We start from the raw sequence: 21,296 nt of genomic DNA on the forward strand, positions 1-21,296 counted from the left end.
CTGTGTTCTGTGCTCTCTGGGGCAACCTGAGCATCACTTTTAAATTTGCCTCTGTTCAGGAAGCATGTGAGTCCAACAAAAACTCTCCCTCTCAGAGTTACTGCCTAGGAGGAGGAGGTGGAGAATCCATCGTGGGAGAACAGGCACATGGAATCCCTGACTGGTTTGGGTTGGAAGGGACCATAAAGACCATCCAGTTCCCACCCCCTGCCCTGGGCAGGGCCACCTTCCACCAGCCCAGGTTGCCCAAAGCCCCGTCCAACCTGGCCTTGAACCCTTCCCAGGAGGGGGCAGCCACAGCAGCTCTGGGCAGCCTGTGCCAGGGCCTCACCCCCCTCACAGGGGAGAATTTCTGCCTTAGATCTGATCTAAATCTCCCCTCTGTCAGTTTAAACCCGTTACCCCTCATCCTATCCCTCCCCCCTTGATCAGGAGTCCCCCCCCCCTTTCCTGCAGCCCCTTTCAGCCCTGGGGGGCCACTCTAAGGTCTCCCCACAGCCTTCTCTCCTCCAGCTGAACCCCCCAACTCTCCCAGCCTGTCCTCACAGGGGGGCTCCAGCCCCCCCAGCATCTCCGTGGCCTCCTCCGGCCCCGCCCGAGCAGGTCCGTGTCCTTCTGCTGTTGGTGCCCCCAGAGCTGGACCCACACTGCAGGGGGGGGCTCACAGAGCGGAGCAGAGGAGGAGAATCCCCCCTCTCCCTGTGCCCACCCTGCTCTGGGTGCAGCCCAGCACACGGGGCCTTTCTGGGCTGTGAGCACACAGTGCTGGCTCACAGTCAGTTTGCCATCCACTAATACCCCCAAGTCCTTCTCCTTGGGGCTGCTCTCAACCCACTCAACACCCAGCCTGGATTTGTGCTTGGTTCATCTGCTTCCCTGTGGCTATAGGAATTGCTTTCATTTGGCTGCAAAATCCCAGTCTGCATTCTGCTCCCCTCCTTTCACTCAGGACACCATTTTTATATTCATTTGTTCATCATCAGTGACTTGGGGCACTTAAAAGAAACCACCGAACAGTTAAAAGAACCATGTGAAAAATCAATCTCACCTCAACAGCAGATTCTGCACAAGGCTTTTCATACTTAAGCCCCAATCTCCAGGTTGGCTGTGCTGCCTACTCCAGTAATTTTTCCCAGCATGCGGATTGCATGGTCAGTGTGGTTCATTCTCCTTGTTATTTTCTTCATGCTCAGCTTGCCTGGCAGGCAGTTGTCTTTTTATATCACAAGAATTACTTGTTAGCCTATAAAAAGGAGCTCATTAGCTGGCTTCCACTTTCTGATGATTTCTGCAGGAACGGGTAGATTTGCATGGGGAAAAAAAAAAAAAAAAAATGTTTGAAACACCACTTGTCATCAGATTAAGTGCTCTTCCTTTCTGAGCAATACGGGAATGGCAGGGGATTACGGTAATGGCAAAGATATTGCCTGCTACATCAGCAGAGCAGTAAAGTTACTGCTGCTCCTTGACAGTGTGGAGCTGAGCACTGCAACTGGGGAGGGATCCCTTGAGGGATGCTGGAGTCAAGCCCCTCACAAGCATTAGGATCCAGGGAATCACTGCAACTGGGAGCCCTCAAAATACTAGTGGGGCAATAAAGGGAAAAAAAGCAATGGATTTTCAGGCACAGAGTCCCATCTCTGCATGAAGAGAGGAGCCTGCTGTGTGGTGCTGTGAATCTCCTTTCCAGATGCTCAGAGGAGCTGTGCTGCCTTCTAGAGACTAAAGAGGTGAGTGTGGATTGGGGCAGGCACAAGAGTCCAGGGTATGCTCTTCCCCAAACCATCTGTCTCCCCAGGTTGAGTATTATCTGGTTGGTTTTGAGCATGATTATCTCTGTCGGTCCTTTCTGCTGCATCTCCTTGACTCTCTGGGAAGTTTTGCTTCATGTGCTTAAAAATCAAGTTTGGTAATTGCTTCATTTCCTTGTCCACCATCCACCCTATAATGGCCACAGTTAGAACGGTTAGAGATGCTTGATGTTACAGTCACTTTTCATTTATATGCTTAGTAAAATCTGTCCTTTTCTTTCTTGGAATTATTCTTCAACTTCTTCCCTCTCACAGGGAAGAAAATCTAAGCTCCAGTTTCATTTCACTGCACAGAAGGCAAATTCCCACAGTGCAATACCTTTTCATCTCCCTTCCCCCACCCTCCCTGCTTGTGAACTGGGAATTTCGAGGGTTCAGAGTTTTAAATGCCTTTGCCTGCAGAAAAATTCGGGTTTGAGATTCAGTTATATGACAGCTGTTGCTGCTCAGTGTTTCTGTAAAGTGCAATCTGAGGGACTCATCTGAAAGACCTAACATTAGGAGATTTACAGAGCCCTACCTTATCTCATCTCACATTTAACAGGAGTCTTGGTGGGTTTTTTTCACGTGTCTGATGAATACTTTGGATGGGAACACTATACCCACATCTAGGTGCTGTGAAAAAGCTTTTTAGCCCACACTTGCAGCTTTCCCCTTCGTGCCCCCCGTGTCTCTGTTCCCAGGCTTACCCTCACTTTTCCATCTGATGTACCTTTTCTCCATATTTAGTCAGCTAAGGCTGAGCTTGGCTTCCAGATATTCTGAAACGTTGTGTCACTCAGTAGGAAAGTTGTTCCTTGCAACATCTTCTGCTTGGCAAGAATTGCTTTTCCCTATAGATTTCCAAAATGGACAGTTTAGCTGAACTAACAACCAGTTCAGTGAGTAAAGGATGCACTTAATAAATAAATCTTTGACTAAGTTCTGGGTTTATAAATCTGCTTCACAGTTTGTAGTCCTGAATTGAGTCCCACAGGTTTCTCTCTCGCCTAGAACTGGTCTCTGCAGGTGAACTGATAATTAGGATTGATTACTATCCCTAAAGGAGCACAGACTAATGCTGAGAATGTGGTGAGAAAATTCAGGCAACAAAATCCATGTTGGTCTCTTAGTTGTTGTTAAACAATACTGGGCTGAAAAAGGTTGGTTCAACTGGCAGGAGCCAGCTCGAGGAAGGCTCCCTAAAATAGCGTCCCGCTCTATTCTTATATGGGAACCATAACGGTAAGTGAATGTTGCTTCTGGGAATCATATTGTTTGTGTCTTTGTCTCCTTCAGGGCAGCGATGACCTGCACAGAGCACACAGCCTGCAGCGCTGACATGGCAAACTTCACCCTCCCCTTCAGAGCAAGCCAGAAACTGATGTAAATGAACTTGAATTCGTAGCCCAGGACCTCAAGTGATAACTGCTCCACAGCATGGGGAAGCTTTGACTGACGCTTCAGACCCTCAAGATGGGTAGCGGCAGGTATCTCAAATGACATTGCTGAGTGGACACAGAAGCAGAAGCCTTCACCTTGCCAGGTTTCTAAACCAGTTATAAGGCAGAATCAGGACTAACACAAGGTAATTAAAAGCACCAGTGATTTCCTCTTGGAAGAAACTTAAATTTGAGACTCTTTGGAATATTTATGTTACTTAGATATCGAATCTACCCCAAAAAAACAAAAATGGTTTTAACCTGCAATTCCAATATTTCTTATCATGTAATCCTGGAAAGTAGGATAAATAGCCTCAGTTTTGTGTAGCCTCACTTCTGCACCCCAAGAAAAAATGCAAATGGAGTTATCTTTGACTTGGAAATGGTGGTTATTAACTGTGCTGTAATGGTAGAAACTTGGGGAGAAAGGTAGATTTTCTAACATGTTTCTGGATCCTTCTCATTGTTCCTGGTGCTGCACTTCTAAGACATCCTTAAAACCTCTTTTCCCCAGCAAAGCCAGGCAAACGTTTCCTGTAGGATCTCCGAGAACTGATCTCATCACTCTTTCTACCTGACAGGGAAGTGAAGTACATCAGCCTTGCATGAACATTACCGGCCACTCACCATGGCTTTCCTCCCTGGAAACTCCTCCGACTGCTCCAACTGCACCCACTCTGTGGGGCCTGTGAACATTTCAAAGGCCATTTTACTAGGTGTTATTCTAGGGGGGCTGATAGTTTTTGGGGTTTTGGGTAATATCCTGGTTATCCTCTCTGTAGCCTGCCACAGACATCTTCAGAGTGTTACCCACTACTATATAATTAACCTGGCTGTAGCTGACCTCCTCCTGACTTCCACTGTCCTGCCCTTCTCAGCTACTATGGAGATTTTGGGCTACTGGACCTTTGGGAGAATCTTCTGCAACATCTGGGCAGCTGTAGATGTTCTTTGCTGCACTGCTTCCATTATGAGCCTCTGTATCATCTCGATAGACAGATACATCGGGGTGAGCTACCCACTGAGATACCCAAGCATAGTGACAGAGAAGAGAGGCCTCCTGGCCTTACTGTGCGTCTGGGCGTTGTCTCTGGTGATATCGATTGGGCCTCTTTTTGGCTGGAAGGAACCAGCACCAGAAGACGAGACAATCTGTCAAATCACTGAGGAGCCTGGCTACGTGTTGTTCTCTGCTCTAGGCTCCTTCTACCTCCCCCTGACTATTATCTTGGTGATGTATTGCCGAGTGTATGTAGTGGCCAAAAGGGAAAACAAAGGTCTGACTTCTGGTCTGAAGACAGAGAGATCTCGTTCCGAAGAAGTGACTCTCCGGATCCATCGTAAAAATGCTCCTGAAGGGAGCAGATCGGCATCCAACCCCAAGAGCAAGCATCACTTCTCAGTGCGTCTCCTCAAGTTCTCAAGGGAAAAGAAAGCTGCCAAGACCCTGGGAATAGTTGTGGGATGCTTCGTTCTCTGCTGGCTTCCATTTTTTGTAGTAATGCCACTTGGTAAGTAAAGCAACCCCTCTGCCCTATAGAGCACCTTCCTGGAGGGAGGGCCGTGTTCGTGCTTCTGTACAATAATGCTGACCAGAAAAGCTCTAAGGGAATAATTTCCCATTGCAAAGCTGTCAAAATCAAAACATTCACCATCACAAAGCAGTGAATGTAAAAAATGAAAGTCTCAAATGAAACAAAACATCTCTGCTGATGATCAGCATAAAATTCTGAGAATAATGAAAAGGATTTAGTACTCTTTTTCCATATAGAAAATACTCTTTCAGAGCTCAGACTTATTTCTGACCAACTCTGCTATATTAGATGTGTGGGTTTATAGCTAAGTTTGCAGCCAGTCCTTCAGGTGATATAAAGATATAAAAGGTCAAGCTATAAATGCATTCAAGGTCAAAATAGCTGTTCACAGACCTGGGGCCAGAACTCCTGGAGTGCAACTAATATTTCCCACTATAAGGAAAAAAAAATCAGCTTCCTATCAGGAAATCCACACTATGAGATACGATACTCCAAATCAAATGAATGTATTTTTTTAATTTATTGTATGACCAGCCAGAAGACAGCAGTGAGGCTCCTTCAAACTCATTTTATACTTCTCTGGCTTGCATCTATTGTGGAAACCCACTGAGCCCACTGGCCAAACACTGGCTTCAACCATCACGCTGAATATGAATATTTATTCACTGGCTGTAATTCTAAAGCAGAGGAAAGTCAGGGATTTGTTCTGCTTTGCTATCACTGAAATATAAAAAAGTAATTAGAATTTTAATTAAGCCTTGCTCAGTCACCTTTGATGCGATTTCAGGACTTAAAGGCAGAATACTAATTTCATACCTATATGTGAGCGTGAGGTATGTATGTGGCACATCACACTGAAGTTTGCTCGGAAGCAGCTGTACTAAGGATCAGTTTTCAAAACATGGAACCTCGTTTCTGTGACTTGCTCAATTTCAGTAACTTTTCTTATGGAAAGGGCTTGTGCTGTACAGAAAAAATAAGGTAAGATTGTGGGGAAGTTTTAGCTAGTAACAGAAAAATGTGTACAATTAAGAAAAAGAAAGAACAGCCTTACCTAAACATGAAAAGAAAGATTCGGGGATTTTTTTTTTTTTTAACTTATAAAAAGCTGATTTTTTTTAATTAACTTCTATCAGATTTACCAAGATTACCAGGTTGCTTCCCAAAAACCTGTTGCTAATGTTGCCATGTGAAAAAACCCCAAAATACAAAATCTTTTCTGCTGGTCGATATTGGAAAGTGCTGGAGTAACAGATGTAGACGTTTCATAAGGAGAAGCCCTGAAAGGCCTGGCTCGTGCTGTCCAGGATGTCAGCATGTTGGAATGCTGGTTGCCAAGATGTCTGAAACATACCCAAAAAGGGTTTGTGAGAACGCATTAAACACACTTCTTTTCATCTGCAAATGTGGTTGTCCACACAGAGCTGTCGTTAATTAATTTGCTTTGGGTTTAAGAAATTTTCTGAACTCAAGCATTTCTTTGCATCTTTCTTTGATCCTTTATAAGGAAACTTCCTTGAGGTTAGTTTCCCTATCTTTGTGGGGTTACTATGTTATTTTTAAACCGTATGTTTTCAAAACCTATTTGCTACTTTTGTTTAAAGAGAGAGAAAACTATTAAACACACAAGTGGCACAAAATAACATGTCTTGAAAACAAAAAAAAAACCAACAAAAAAACAACCAAGGAAACATCTTGAGACAGACTGTCCCACCCACCCAGAGATGGTTCCATGTGGCACTCTACACCCATACCAAGCAGAACACTTTCCAGGAGTGTTCCCCTGCCCAGTAACCATCACCAGACCTATTCTGCAGGCAGGTGAAGATAGGCATAGGGAGGAGAAGTGATCCCACCAAGACCACGCAGCAGGTTAGTGGCAGAGATCAAGCTTTCCAGCTCCACAGATCACTGTGGCCAAAGAGTTGTGGCCAACTGTGGCCAACACAGCTGGGCAAGAACTTTGTTGTGCAGCAGACCAGGTCTGCAGCTTTCTGGCTATGGGATGGGCTTATAAATGATCCCGTCAGCTCACTTCTGTCATTTGTAGGAGTTGTAGCCTTTTAGAAGCATGTCCCCAACTTAGATTGCCCATTCTTATACTGTGCTACACAAACCACTGGCAGGTGCTTGCCACTCCGTGCAACAGGGGCTCCCAAAACGTAAGTTTATTTTACTATGATCTCCAGCACCTTCAAGATCCCCATGTCTATTAACATCAACTCTACCAGCTAAGAACTGAGGTAAATAGGAAACACCAGGCTTGTTAAAAGTGTATAATACATGGAGGTAGAAACTTGTGGGGTGTAGGTATGGGAAGGGTGATAGAGAATATCAAGAAGGGGATAGAGACATGACATCTGTACTGGTAGATGCTGCTGAAAGTGACTGGGGAAACAGTCTGAGTGTCCCTGCCATGGGACAATATCTTAATTGAAATCGGTATGTGAAGTTGCCCGTTGCGATCTGAGGGATGTCTGTCTTACCTTCTTGGACGGAGTTTCATTCCAGACAAAGGGTCTGTTCACAGGTTTTCAGTGCCATAGTCCGATACACCTTCTTCTCACTTTACTTTGATGTTTGTGGAGTGAGCCAGGGAATGATAATCCTGTTGCATGAAGATAACTGAGGTTAAGATTTATATTTTCACCACATGCTGGAGTGCAAACCCACCTTTCACAAAACTGTAAAATAAAAGTGTGTCAAAACAGCTGATTTCCCCTGGAAGAAGTCAGGTTTTCTCTTTTGAATGTGCTTTCTCTCCCACTTTAGAGACGACCAGTGGATCCGCTCTTAGTCTCAAAGCTTTTCTGTAAAAGCTTCTTTGAATTTGACAGGTCTTCACAAATGGTGTAGCAAAACCTCCCAAGTCCAAGCTCAAGTGTATCCCAACTAGATCTGCAGTCTTTGTAGCCCCCTAATTAAATCTCAGTTTCTCTCTAGACACATCGCTCTCCTAGAGCAAGGAGAGGTCCTTTGCCATGATGATAGTTTAGGGAAGGCTTAGACCAACTGAAGTGCAGGGTAAAAGGTAGTAATAGGCACCTAAACTGGGGTTTAAAGAGAGCCAGCAAGAACTGTGAGGTCCTTTATGCCCATTAGCCTCTCTATACGATACCTCTTCTTACTGAGCTTGAATTCTGGCTCTGCTCCACAGCAGTGCAAGTCTGATGGTATAAAGTTCTTTTTATTCTGCAAACCTTCCTCTGCATTGCTGTTACCCAAGAGAGACTGTAAACCTATTGCTGAATTAACCTTATTGGGGGAATTCTGCAAAGACTCTTCCTATAAATGTCATTACCTAACGGTAATCACGTCCAATACATTAACCCTAGTATTAGGATGTGAAGAAAACTGAGGTCCGTGTACATCCTCAGCTCTCTGCAATTGCTTCCCAAGCAGAAGATTTGAAGATATGTCCACCAAACTCTCCTCATTCTACACTAGGCACCCACCTTTCCATAAGGATAGTCATACAAGGGATATATATTCAACAGAAGGAAATGTTAGTCTTCTGAATAAATTGTTTGCCTGTTTAGGAGCTCTAAATACTTTCACTTGCTGCCACTTGTTTAGTAGAGGCTGATGTTTGCAGCAAGCAGACTACAAGAGCATCCTACCCCATCCAGGTAGTTTATTATTCAGCCCTTCAGAGAAGGCAGCTGGAAAGGATGTTTCCTTGTTTACTTTAGGGCTATTGCTCCCATATCATCTTCTACACCCGTTGCATCATTTTCTTAGTCTCTTCTGCAACACTTAATCACCATATTCGCAACCGCTAGACACCTACTAGAGACTTGAGCTTCCCCATTTAACAACTCATGTTAATTTACAGGGCAAGAATAGCTTTAAGAAGTTTTTTAGTCCTGACCTTCCCACATTGGTTACCCCATGCTTGGCTCCTTTCTCAAAGCTCTGAAGCACTCCATTCAAACAGCTGGGAGGAGGGCAAGCCAGGTGTCACCAAAACCTTCTTCTCACCAAGTTTCTTTTTTTCCAAGTGAGGTATGAAGTGAAACCCCGCATCTCTTCTCAAAGTTCTTTAAGATCTTCTTTGACATGTTGCCAAAGTTTGTTAAGATTTTGGGGGGAAAAAAGTGCCCTAAAGTAAGCAATATTGCTTTCCAGATTGGAGCACCCCATATTCTCTTTGGCACTAGCAAACAGGGAGTACTTGAAGCTGAACTAGAAACCTGAGAACTTGAACATCAAGGAGCAGCAGCAGCAGGGCTGCCCCAGGAGGAAGGAAAACCCAGGACAGCACAGGCAGGAGCCACGTCCTCCCCAAAAGCGTGCACTCCCCATATCTGAGCAGAAGCGGGCAGAGATAGCGTCCATCACCTGACGGTCCTGTAATCACCAAACACCAACCAACAAAACAGAGGCAGGAAAGAAAAAAGCTTGTCTACATCACTCAGAAAGGGTTAATAAGAGCCTGACCCTACACACAGCTCCCATGCCAGTGGCAGAGGGCTTGTGGGTAGGAGCCAGAAATGAGGCTCATCTAGGCAATTAAGGCTTATGGGCCCCTTCCCTTTCTGTTTTTTGTTTTCCCCTTGTTAGAAAGGGATACAGACAGACATAGGAAGAAATTCTCAGAGCTAGAAGAGTCCTGAAATTCAGTGCGTGCCCTCAACATCACCTTGGAAAGTGGTGCCAGCTGACAGAGCAGACCTTTTGCTGTAGCTGGAAGACACTTAATGGTCGCTCTGGGAGTTTTTCAGAAGGTTTATTTTCAACAACATAGATGACAGTGCTTGGAGGTTGTTTTGAGGTGAAACATGCACAGAACTGAAGGAAAAAAGCAAAAAGGGCTGGGATATTACAGAAATGGTCCTAAGCTGGGGTTGATGGTTCATCTTAACAAACTCTCAGAAGCGAACAGACTTACAGAACTTTGCCGTTCACTTTCTGTGGCAAGCTGTCTTAAATCAATCTGGTGGTGGATGTTGTGTTCAGAAGCAGAAAGAAGGGAAAAGGGAAAGTCTGAGCCAGGATGTCACAGGAGAGAAAACAATCCATACTACTAAAACCGGGCAAGGGAGAGGAAGGCTTTTAGCATTTGTCAATCATTCTCATGATGAAGAGAGCAGAAAAGAGGATCCGCTGGAGGGTATTTATATTTGTAGTAGAGTAGTAAATTAGTCTTGTGAGCTGACACAAACACTATCAAGGGAATCCTCTAATCCTGCCTACGTGCTTGTCTGTAGCTGGTTCCTAATTACTATTTTGTGGTTGTTTTTTAAATGGAGTCAAAGAGAATGACTCTCTACTTTCGGTAGAGGTAAACTAGAAAACCAGAACATATTTTTCTATCTCTACCACTGATGCAATATCTCAGGAGGTCACAAGGTGAGGAGTAGGAACATGCACCGACAGTTAGAGATTGGTGGATTTATCTCTATTTTCCTGTGAGGTTTGCATTAGTTGTTTATATCATCACTTGTTACGTGTTTTAATAAGGTGGCTGATTTAACTACGGCACCTTGCTTGGGCTCCAGAGCCATGCGTTCATACCCAGTCCACTCAGCTGTAATGGGAAGCCTAATTTTGGAATCAAAGCTGTTCAGACATGACAGAAAAGCTGCAGTAGTTTGTATGTTATCAGATACAGAAATTAATTTACCTTAATCACGCTGTTAAGGCAGAATTGACCCGTCCTCCTCTATGTTGCAATGCTGGGACAACACAGAGCTTCCACTTAGTCTGTGAGGGTATGGTATTTCCCAAAGGCTTCAAGGACCTGTATGATTTTTGGTGAAAAACATATCAGGTATGGCTTTATGGCCTCTTGCTCTTTTCAAGACCATCTGAGTCTAGTCAATGTGTTCTCCTGCCAGAATATTTTCAGATCAAGTTCCACAGTTTCTGGACGAGCCATCCTGTATCCTGCCCACTTACATCAAAGCAACCGGGCTTCAGACCATGTTCCTTTGTTATCGTGAACCAGAATATGACAGACTCAGGTCAGGGAAGAAGAGCCAGGGTTTCTGTTTCACCCATATCACAGCAGGAGTTCAAACACCTGCTACAGTCCTGAAGTTTATACCCTGCTGTTCTCTCTGTTTCCCACCTACCGACTCCATCAGACAGAGGTGTTTTAACGAGCAAAATCTGGGAACGCCACTTCAGAGTAACACACAGACTCCAACCGGTGTGAGATTCTGAGAGCATAAATATGTTTTTTTAGGGTCTTTTGGGGCACAAAAAAGGCAGCGCTCGTGATTCATCCATCCCCCATAATTTAAGCAGCAGCATAATGGGAACTGCCACGATGTGAGATTCAGCAGTGAGCTGGGATCCCCTGAGCAACAGGTTAACTGTAGATGATGAATTTCCTGCAGAAGCAAGACAATTTTGATGGATGATACAGAAGCAATGGGTAGTGTTGTGTCATCCCGTGAAGGCAGTGTTAAAGGGAAGGTGTTTACGTGATGGGAGGGTAAGTTTGCTGAGGAGGAAAATAAGGAAGAGAAAGCAGTTGTTTTCCTGAGAAGCAGCACTGTGTAGAATTGCACAGGGAATCACTATCCTGGCATTTCCCCATACAGAAGGTTAAATCCTTTTCATGCATCCCCTCTTCTTTTCTTTAGAATTGCATAGATGGCCTCATAGTAGTAAATATAAATACAGGATCCTCCTCTCCCTCCTACCCCTTTACTTGGAGGGCAGAGAGCAAGGCAAGCAGCCCATGCACTCCCTCAACATCGTCATGGCTGAGTTGTCCAGATATTCAGAGAAACATAAATCTGAATCCCCTTTCTTTTTGTTGTTCAGCTGATAATAATATAAGAAAATAAAATTAATAAAAGCTGTGACAACCTAATGCCCAACATAGTTTTCATAACAGAAAATGCTGAACTCCAGCCATGGAGGAAATATTCAGAGCTAGATTCCCCCCACTAGTATTTCAGTGTGTTTCCTCAGCAACAACAATAACAACAAAAAAATTAAAAAAAAAAAAATTAAAGAGGGGGGGAAAAAAAATACAGAATAAATCCCCAGCTCATTCTCTGGAGCACAGGTCAGGGAGAAGAGGGGTGTTTACACTGCTTGAATCATGGAGCACAAGTGTGTGTGTGTTAAGCCATTGAATGGGGAGAAAATAAGCAATGAATATAAACGGCCAAGATATTTCCTTGGCAAGTTTTGGTTTTTTTGCTAATCACAAGGGGCATTTTTCATAAACACAGACTGGAAAGGCTTTGTCGGTCTAGGCGGATAACTCAGCTGCACTGAAGCCAATGGCAAAGATCCCGCTGACATCCCTGTGGCCAACACTTCTCCACCGTTACCCTGAAACGTTGTGTCCCACTGCCTCATGACACAGCGAAGGGATTGGGCATGTTAATAGTCATTTACACAGAAAACGAGGGAGAGAAAGCAGAGTCAGTTGTGCTGTGTTTCGTGATTCATTTCCATGGCCCTCCTGCATGCGATACCTGTCAGAGAAGGTTTGTCCTTGTCTTAAAAATGTTCCTGCTTTGTGTAGTCACCACTTTCCAGTCCCTGGAATAAATGAATCAAGAATGTAATTTTTCACTCATTTTCAAACGTCACGGCGCAATTTAGGGTTTGTTAGTGATTGAAAGGCAATGAGTGATTCTCCCACCTCCCCCAGCAAATATCAGCATTTGTCTTCAGTTTGGATACCTAAGGGAGAGATAACTCAGCTTTTGCTGAAGATAATTCCTGTATTGCTAACCCCAAGGATTCCAAAATCACGACTAACAACCACGTAGTGACAAACTCATGAGACAGGCTGAGATAGACTCATCTTTTCAAACTATTCTCTGACCCACCCGCTTGTTTTTTGTTGGGTTATTTTTTTTTAATTTTTAAAGTAAAGCTAAGATGTTGTTGCAAGTGCATGACTCCAAGAGCGAGGGCTTCGGGACGAATATCAAATATCTTAAAAATGTGAGCAACGAGATCCAGAACCATCCCACTGCAGTAACAGCATGGGAGCTGGAATTTCAACGACAATGCAATTGATTTGTAAAACAATGTGATTATTTGGGTTTACGTGGGTAACAAAACCTCAGTTTACCTTCCCATGGTTTTTTATCAGCTTTCTAAATCTGCAGCTGTCCACAGTGAATCTGGAAATAGTTGCTTGCTGAGATGTTTGCTCTTTGCCAGAAATATCAGCTATCGTGAGTGGGTACAATGCGAAACAGAGCATAAATTAGATCTGAAAAAAGCCAAATAATCGGAGCACCATTCCCAGACTGATTCATTCCTGCTGCCTGTCCTTTCCACCTCTCACCTGTGTCCAAACACCCACGACCCTCCTGATGCCCCAGAGATCTGAATTCAAGCCCTTGGGAAGGAAACAAAACCCTCAGTCCCTTCTACATCTGTTTATTATGGGTTGGGGATATCCAGGCGTAAAGTCACTCTCATTTTCCCCCTGAATCGGCCACAATATTCCAGGCCCTGGGACAGGCACAGCTGTAAATGTGCAAGACTTGCCAAATGCAGACTTTTACCCTTCCTCAAGTCTATGAACCACTGTTCTGCGTTTGAGGCGTTAATTTGATTGTACAAAACCCAGAAGCGTTTCCTACTGCTCCTGGGTTCTTTGATCCCACTTTTTGTTCCCACAGAAAATACTTTTCCCTAAGAGTGCAGTGGGGTGAGACGTGCTGGGAGAGCATATATGTACAGAGTGCAGCTGGTGCACGTCTGCAGCAATACATATATATATATATATATATATATATATATATATATAAAAATACACTTTCCAGAGGGTGGTTTGTGTTTTGACCTGAGATGCAGTATAGAACGCCAGTCTTATGGAGTAAAGTTCAGTGCTAATGCTGAGCTTGGGAACACAAGATGTAACACATTTATCAATGTTTGTAAAGCAAACTGCCTCACGAGAGATCGAGGGTGCCCCTGGTACAGTTAATCTGTGTGGGGACATCAGTGCTCCTCTGGGCTTCACCCTCTGGGTCTTTAGGGCAAATGCTCTGGAATAGCTGCTGCTTGACCCCTTTAGGGCAGATCCCAGGACCTGAGTTTTAAGTCTTGCCTCCCTGTAAACCAGACCACTCTCCCTGTTTCCAGCTTGCCGTGACAGAGGTGCAGTTCCTATAGGTCAGAGGTGAGAGATGCTGGGATTTTTGTTTGACTGCTGTGCAAGGTTTAAACTGGGTACTTCTCCTGCTTCCCCAGTAACATAACACTAACAAACACAGCGTGGTTGTCTGCTCACAAGGTGCACAGGCACTGCTGGTGTCTGCTGAGCAGAGGCTGCAGCTGCTCACTCCTAGCTGCTGCTCACTGCACGCTCTGAGTACAGGGGCAGGACTGCTGTGCAGGGTCTCATCACATACAGCTACAGCCCTGATCTCACCCAGTGTAGCCATAACCCCCTCCCTGCTTTTTCCTGTGCTCCGACTCAATCGCCAGATTTGTGACGTACAACATCCAAAGGGGAAAAAAGTATCAAACCCAAACAGAGCTGCAAGATTTAGTAGCCGAGATGGATTTTTACACCACTACGGGTCCACGGGTCACAAAAATGTATGGGATCTTATTCCCATGGTGCTGACAGAGATGATAGAGAGGAAACAAATAACAGTTTCTCTAGTCTGGCAGCTTCTAAATCTCCCTTTGCTGTCCATTAGTGAAACAACGCACGGTATCAGTACTGGGTTTTAAACAACCTATAATTAAGCAGCTCTAACTTCTGACAAACGGCAAAGTCAAATTACATCTTTGTGACTGAATTGGCACTTACTCACCAGGAGGTACATGGAAAACTTTTCTCTCAGATCTGAAGAAACTTCCAGTTGACAAACAGGAAAACAAATGATTAGGGAAGGGAGTGCAATCCTGACATTTTCAGGCGTGAGCAATGAAACACTTAGTGGCAAAGGATCTCAGGAGGCTAATAGTGCATTTTATTTTATTTAATTTTCATATACCAAGCAATTACATTGTACTACTGACACTTGAGAGTCCTCAACCTTTTGAAAACAAAGCAGGAATTCAAGCATCATTTAGTCAATCTATAACTCAAAGGCATTAAAAGGCTCATTGAAGTTTTCTTTATTATTCCTCCAGCAGACTGCAGGTAAACAATGTAAGATGAAGCCTCTAATCTGTAATCAGTTTTGCCACTATTTACCATTTTATTCCTTACAGTGTACCAGGGAAGACATTAAGGCATCTGGATAGAACAGAGAATTAATTTTAAGAAAGAAAACTTTTCACTTCTGAACTGGTGCTCCCTACCCACCTCTGTTAGAGGATACTGGGGTGGCAGCACTTTATTAATCTATGATTACACCTAGCCTAGAACGAGAGAATCAGAAAAGCTTGCTCTGGAGAATTAGGTGCTATAATAATTCTGTTTTCTCAGTCCTGGCTGCTAGCAGGCAAGTGTCCAAACGTGAGCTGACACCGAGTGGTCAAGGATTGTGTGGACACGGACTCTGAACCGCTCACCCCAGATCCTCCTGGTTTCCCTGCGCTGCCTCGCTGCTTTGTAGGAAACAGCTTCACGCTGTATATCTTAAAGAAGAGAGAATTCACCACTCCATTGTTTAATCTCGTGGTTAATTACAATCATTGTTTTAAAAAACCCCACAGAGCCTATATTTTATTTCTACTTCGAACTCATCTGACTTGAGCTGCCAGCTGCTGCCCATTTCGATGTCTCAGCACGCTGAACAAAACACTTTATCACCAGCCTTAGCAGCACTGGTTGAAAATGTCTCCTGCTTGCTACCAGACACATCAGCCACTGATTTGAATCGTGACAGCAACATCACCGAATATTAAAGGCCTGGAAGAAAATAATCCATTCTCAGTATTCTGTGGGGAGGAACATGATTCCTCAAGGCCTTGGAGAATGTGATAGTCTTCTCCTTTTGCCAGATACTTGGGTAGCCAAGAGAGAAGATTAGGGAAAGCTTCGAACTACAGAGGTAAACCGGTGTTTGCAACAGCAGGGCATTGCTTTCCGTGGCCCTTTGCACATCACACTTCTACAGAGGCACTAAGGAAATGCTGGTGTGTCAATAGTTCCTCACAGCAGTCCTGCAACATACAGAAGGGTTTTGCTCATCAGACAAAGAAGACGCAGAAGGAGAAATGGGTTTTTTCACCCTACACAATAATTCGGCAGCTCAAGGTTTATAAATTTTGATTTATATTGCTCTGGAAGTGGAATAAGCTGTCAGTGTAAGTAAGAAGAGAGTCCAAATTATCTCTATTTTGATTTTACCTCTAACTCTGTTACGTATTGGGTCCATTGACTATCAATTCCACCCTCAGCCCTTTCAAGATGCTACTTACAGTATTTCTTCCTATTGACGTTTGCACTGTTCCATTCACAGGACAACACACAGTTATCATAAAGCCTGGAGACAGAATTTTAGCTGGCCTAAACTCATGAAACATCACAGCCTGGCACAGCCAAATGCATGGCAGAGCAAAGCAACTGTCCTAAAGCCCAAGTTGTGTCCACCACTGGAAAGAAAGTGTTAAAGATGGAGAGTGACGGGGTCTACAGATAGCAAAGTCTGGTTGCTGTTGGAGCTATTTCGTTTTCTTTTCACTGTGTCTTGTTCCAAGGCAACAAGTCTCTACACTGATGAACCAAAAAAGGTTACATTAATAAATTAGCATGCAGATCCCCACCCCAAAAAAAAAAAAAAAAGCAAGAGACAGACTCTGACACTGGCTATTTTCTATTTTTAACAGACTTTGGCAAGGCACTAGCATTCCATTTAGAGTGAGCCAGAAGTTGCAGCAAACAGGAATTGTTATTGTTTACCCGTTTTTACACTCAGCCTCACACAGCTGATTCCCTAAACTGAGATTTGTTTCACCTTTTGTCTTAACACAAAATGGGAAAGCGGTAGATATGCTGCAATTAAATGAGGAAATAAAGAAAAAAAAATTGAGCATGATTTGGGCATTTAGAAGCCTTTCGTTATTTTTCATCTGCCAATGACTTCAGCCAGAAAGTTCTTTGAGAACGTTATTTGGTTGTTTTTCACTCAAGGAAAGCAGCATTAATTTGCTGAGAAAAAATTCTAGGTCGTGGATCCGCCTGCTCACTCATGCTTAACTGCAAAACAGCGTTTGCTTGCTTGAGCACAACATTTTTGGTCTTAAATACTGGTTGGTGTTGTAACAGTGAAACTGCTCTACCTAGCCAGCTTGGGGCAACGCAGAAGCAATCACGGGGGCAGTGAAATTTGTGGTCAATGCCCAGGTTGTGGCTGGGGTTGGAATCAGAGGTCCAGCTGCTCCAACACAAAGAGCGAGCTCCTGCGGCACATTCTGCACCACCCTTGGGTCTTCTGACTCGGTCTCGCTCCTCCGCTGCTCCACCACTGTTTTGCCAATTATCAGGCCTAGCATAAAGGACACAGCTAGCAGAAAGATGAACCAATCACTAAATTGTGTTTGATACAAAAGGGTCAGTACGTGGGTGAGCGCTGGGGGTACAAACAAGTCAGTCAGATGATACATAACCGACATCAATCCCACTGACCCCAACGACACCGCACGACCAACAATGGGTGGGATAAATGGCGACATGCAGTCTCCCATAGAAGGGACGGGAGACAACCGAGTCAACAAGCCAAACACATCAGACCAAGGAAGGCACACACTGAATCTCACACAGCCCGCGTTTACAAAAGCCAGACCTGACTGGAGCCCAGTCCCAGGGAGGCGGGAGGTCCTTCCCCAACAGGGAACTCTGCACAGGGCACCCACCTCACACACAGACACTGCCCCTCCTTCAAGGGGTCCCAGCTGTTATCCCCAAGTGGGACACCTGACCTTGGGTTACCGACTGCGGGACCCCTGGGGCTCCTTTACCCAATGGCTCTGTCTGCCAGGCCGGCCCACCCTGGGGGGAAGCCTAAAGGCAAACTCACCCCCCTTTGGGAAGGGCTGTGGGAATCACCCAGATGTCAGCCTTGATTTGGGGCTTGGGGTTGAAACCCCAGCATTTCAACCACACACCAGACGGACAGGGTCTTGGGGACCTCTCCCAGGTCAGAGTCACCAGGAAGGCTCCTCACCCATCCACAACACCGATTCCTTCCCTGACAGCAGCGGGTCCTCCGGGCCCATCAGCTCCACTCAGCGGGCAGGAGCTGGTGCCACAGCAAGAAGACATTGCTTCGCCTTCCACAGCAGAGCCCGTGTTCAGCAGAATGAGCAAGTCATTAATCACACTGCACTATTTGTGTCTCTGCTTTGGGCAATATTTTGATACATTCTCACACAGGCAAAAACACCCTGAGAATTCCTCTCGGGCTTTTGCCACTTGAAAGCATTTGCTGCACTTTCTGTAGCTTTGTTTGTCGAAGATGGGAAGTAAAAGATCCAAACTGAAGTTCGGCAGCTCTCAGAATTAAATTAGAAGACCCTTTGATTGCATTATTAGCTTTTCCTAAGTCAGGGGAGGTCCAACAAACAGATCAATCCCTGTAGAGCTTAGGAGCTGCTTACAGACAGAGTTAAACTGCAGAGGATGACACATGTATCGATGCTCACATCTTCCACAGTATTTCTTTCAACATGTCCATGCTTACGATTCTTCCAGGGGGAAACGGGAAGACAAGCCTGTCCGTGCTAAAAGTTCTGTTTATAACAAACTTCACTATAAAGTCCAAAAGAAGCCAATTATGTTTTCCAGGAAATTATTTTTCTTCTTGTGCCCAAACTAATTACTGACACTGGTATGATAGAACCACATTTTTTCCCCCTTTTTTTTAAAAAAAAAAATGAGGCAAGAAACAGCCTTTCGCCTTGACAACATATGGCAAATGTTTTTCTCTAGTTCTAGATTCATTTTGCAAAACTAATCTTAGAAGTGCTGTTATCACTTATTCCCAACCCAGCAACTCACAGAGTTTCGTTTTCTGGTCCGTTCACATTCAGACAATATTGGTTTTATTTCTAAGCAAAGAGAAGTACCAAATAAGAGGAATTAGGATCTTGTTACAGTGGCCATTTTCCAGTATCATTCAAGAAAAGCAACAAATTTCTAAACAATTCTCTGTAAGCTGCAGTGTTGAATCTTTGATATCTTAAATGTGTCTCTAGCTTTATAACAACATTCTCCATGAGTAAATCTCTTAAGCATTTATCGACATGCTATTCAAATAATTTAAAGTTAAAAACTTGCTTATACAAGCAATAAGGAGCTCAAGTTGTAGTTAAACAAAGAAACAAAGGCTTGGCATTAGGAAAATGTTCCCAAGATTTTAAATCAGCAGATAAATCGTAATTAAATCCTATGTTATCATATATCATAATTATTTTTTTAAAGGATATTAGTAACGCTATTTAATTTTCAGTTTGCATGGTCACTTGTACTTGACTGTTGTGTGCCAAGACAGTGAGGACTAATAAATGCACAGTCCATGGCTCTGTCACTGATGTGCTGAATAATGATGGTTCCTTACAAAGGAGCCATCTAAGTTCTTGCTCTATCATCTCTGGGAGGTAACCTTGCAAGCCTGTATCAGTATCTGTATCATGGCTGCTCATGAGACCCTCTCCAGTGTTCGTCAACATTAAGAAGGAACGTTTCCTTTAACTTGTCTGAATTTTAGGTGCATTCTGTGAGACAGAAAAATGTGGATAGTTAGATTTACCTACAGGTTTCAAAGGAAAATGAGTAGCCTCTCTATAACTTTATATTTTCAATATAAATAACTTCATAATTTTCAAGACTTCTAGCTGGAATGCAGTCAACTCAGTAATCCTACTTGTTCCTTACTCTGACTTCTGAAGTGGTGCCATTTGCTTGTCATTTGAAACCTCTTTTGATGACCTCCTAGATATAACTGTTACTTGGCTAACTAATCTTGAGCTAGAAGTCCCAGAGGAAGTAATTTTCCTCTACCACTCGATACCAGCCCCCTTGCTTGCCTCACTGCCTGTAACTGGGAATACAATGCTTGTGGAATAGAGTAGATGTCTTGAATTGATCACTGATAGAACATCCATGTAATTATACAACACCCTACCTTCCGAAAGACTTGCCCCTGCAGGAATTGGGCTTTGAGTCATAAATTTTTTCAAGACAGAACAGACTTTTATTTATTTTTTCCAAGTTTCTTTGGTTACCTGCAATTTCTCACTGTCTCTGCCTTAACAAGATGTGTATTTTCCATTTTAGGTTCTTTCTTTCCTGCAATCAAACCCCCGGACACACTTTTTAAAATAACGTTTTGGCTTGGATATTTAAACAGCTGCATCAACCCCATCATCTATCCGTGCTCGAGTCAAGAGTTTAAGAAAGCGTTCCAGAACGTCCTGAGAGCTCAGTGCCTCCCAAGGAAGCAAGCAGCGAAGAAGCAATCCCCAAGTTTCAACCTCAACCATCCCACCAGCCAAAGCATGGAGAGCAGCAAAGGTGTGGTCCGTATCCCCGTCGGCTCCGGAGAAACCTTCTACAAGATTTCCAAGTCGGATGGGGTCTGCGAATGGAAGATATTCTCTGCTGTGCAAAGCATGCCTGCAAAAAATGCCGTTTCTAAAGACTGTACTGCTGCCAAAGCAAAAAGTAAAGGTTTCCTCCAGGAATGCTGCTGCGCAGGCACTTCAGGGAACCTCGTCCATGAAAACTGTAAAGTGCCAACCATTAAAATACACACCATCTCCCTCGGTGAGAATGGGGAGGATGTCTAAAGGACTGAACGTGCCTGGCAGCCCAGGCCAGCAAACTCGTGGCTCTGCTGATGGGATGTTGCTCTTTCCATTGGGAAGTAGAATTAGATGCTACAACAGCTGAAAAGATCCAGGTGAAACAAATGGTAAAACAGGGCCAAAGGTTTTGAGGAGCGATGTCTTTGAGTGCTGGTAGCCTGAATGAAGCCCCTTAAAGACAGTGAATGGCTTCAGTGGACGGTGAGCACCCTACGGTCTTCCGAGAGCCTGGCCTCCGTGAGGGATCTGCCTGACATTTAAAGGCTTTATTTTTCACTGTGTTCCCCTGTTTCAAAGTTCTTACTGCTCTGATTTAGGTGCAACAGGGGAGAAAGAGCAAACTGCGCAGACCCCATGCTGATTTCAGCGTGGATACTTTCAGACAGCTCCACATTTAGAGCCATTTCGTGATTCTGCTCCCCAGAAGAGCTAAACCTCGATCCAACAGCCTGGAGAGCTGAGGTTGGGAGGCTCAGGTCTTGGGACAGTGTTTACAGATCTCTGCTTACTTTTCATTAAGGGACTGTGGACAAGAAGGTTTTCCTACCATGTCTTGCCTCTTTCGTTCACGTCCAGGTCCTGGCTCGGTGAAGTCCTGCACGCTTTGCTGGAGACAACAGGCAGCACTTTGGGTTTGCATCTTCAGCTGGGCAGCCTCATTGCTCCTCATTCCTGGGCTGGTTCAGGTGGGGAATTGGTCTTCTGCACTGCCTGCAAGGCTGCCTGTCCTCCACCTCTCCGGAAAGGCAGTCGCTCCAGCTCACAGGGCATTGCAAAAACACTCCCTTGGCTCTTGCCCTGCTTGGAGTTGCTCTAAGTTTCCCTTTGTG

General features: G+C 44.4%; 1 protein-coding gene across 1 annotated transcript; it reads left to right on the forward strand.

The window, feature by feature from the left end:
- Positions 1–3,696: 3,696 nt before the first annotated feature.
- Positions 3,697–20,448, forward strand: ADRA1A (adrenoceptor alpha 1A). The gene is made up of 2 exons (XM_074928547.1): positions 3,697–4,743; positions 19,937–20,448. The coding sequence occupies exons 1-2, from the start codon at positions 3,861–3,863 to the stop codon at positions 20,446–20,448; spliced, it is 1,395 nt and encodes a 464-aa protein (XP_074784648.1). The 5' UTR covers positions 3,697–3,860.
- The last annotated feature ends 848 nt before the right edge of the window (positions 20,449–21,296 follow it).

Source organism: Athene noctua, chromosome 28, assembly GCF_965140245.1.
Source record: "Athene noctua chromosome 28, bAthNoc1.hap1.1, whole genome shotgun sequence".
In the NCBI taxonomy this organism is placed as follows: domain Eukaryota; kingdom Metazoa; phylum Chordata; class Aves; order Strigiformes; family Strigidae; genus Athene; species Athene noctua.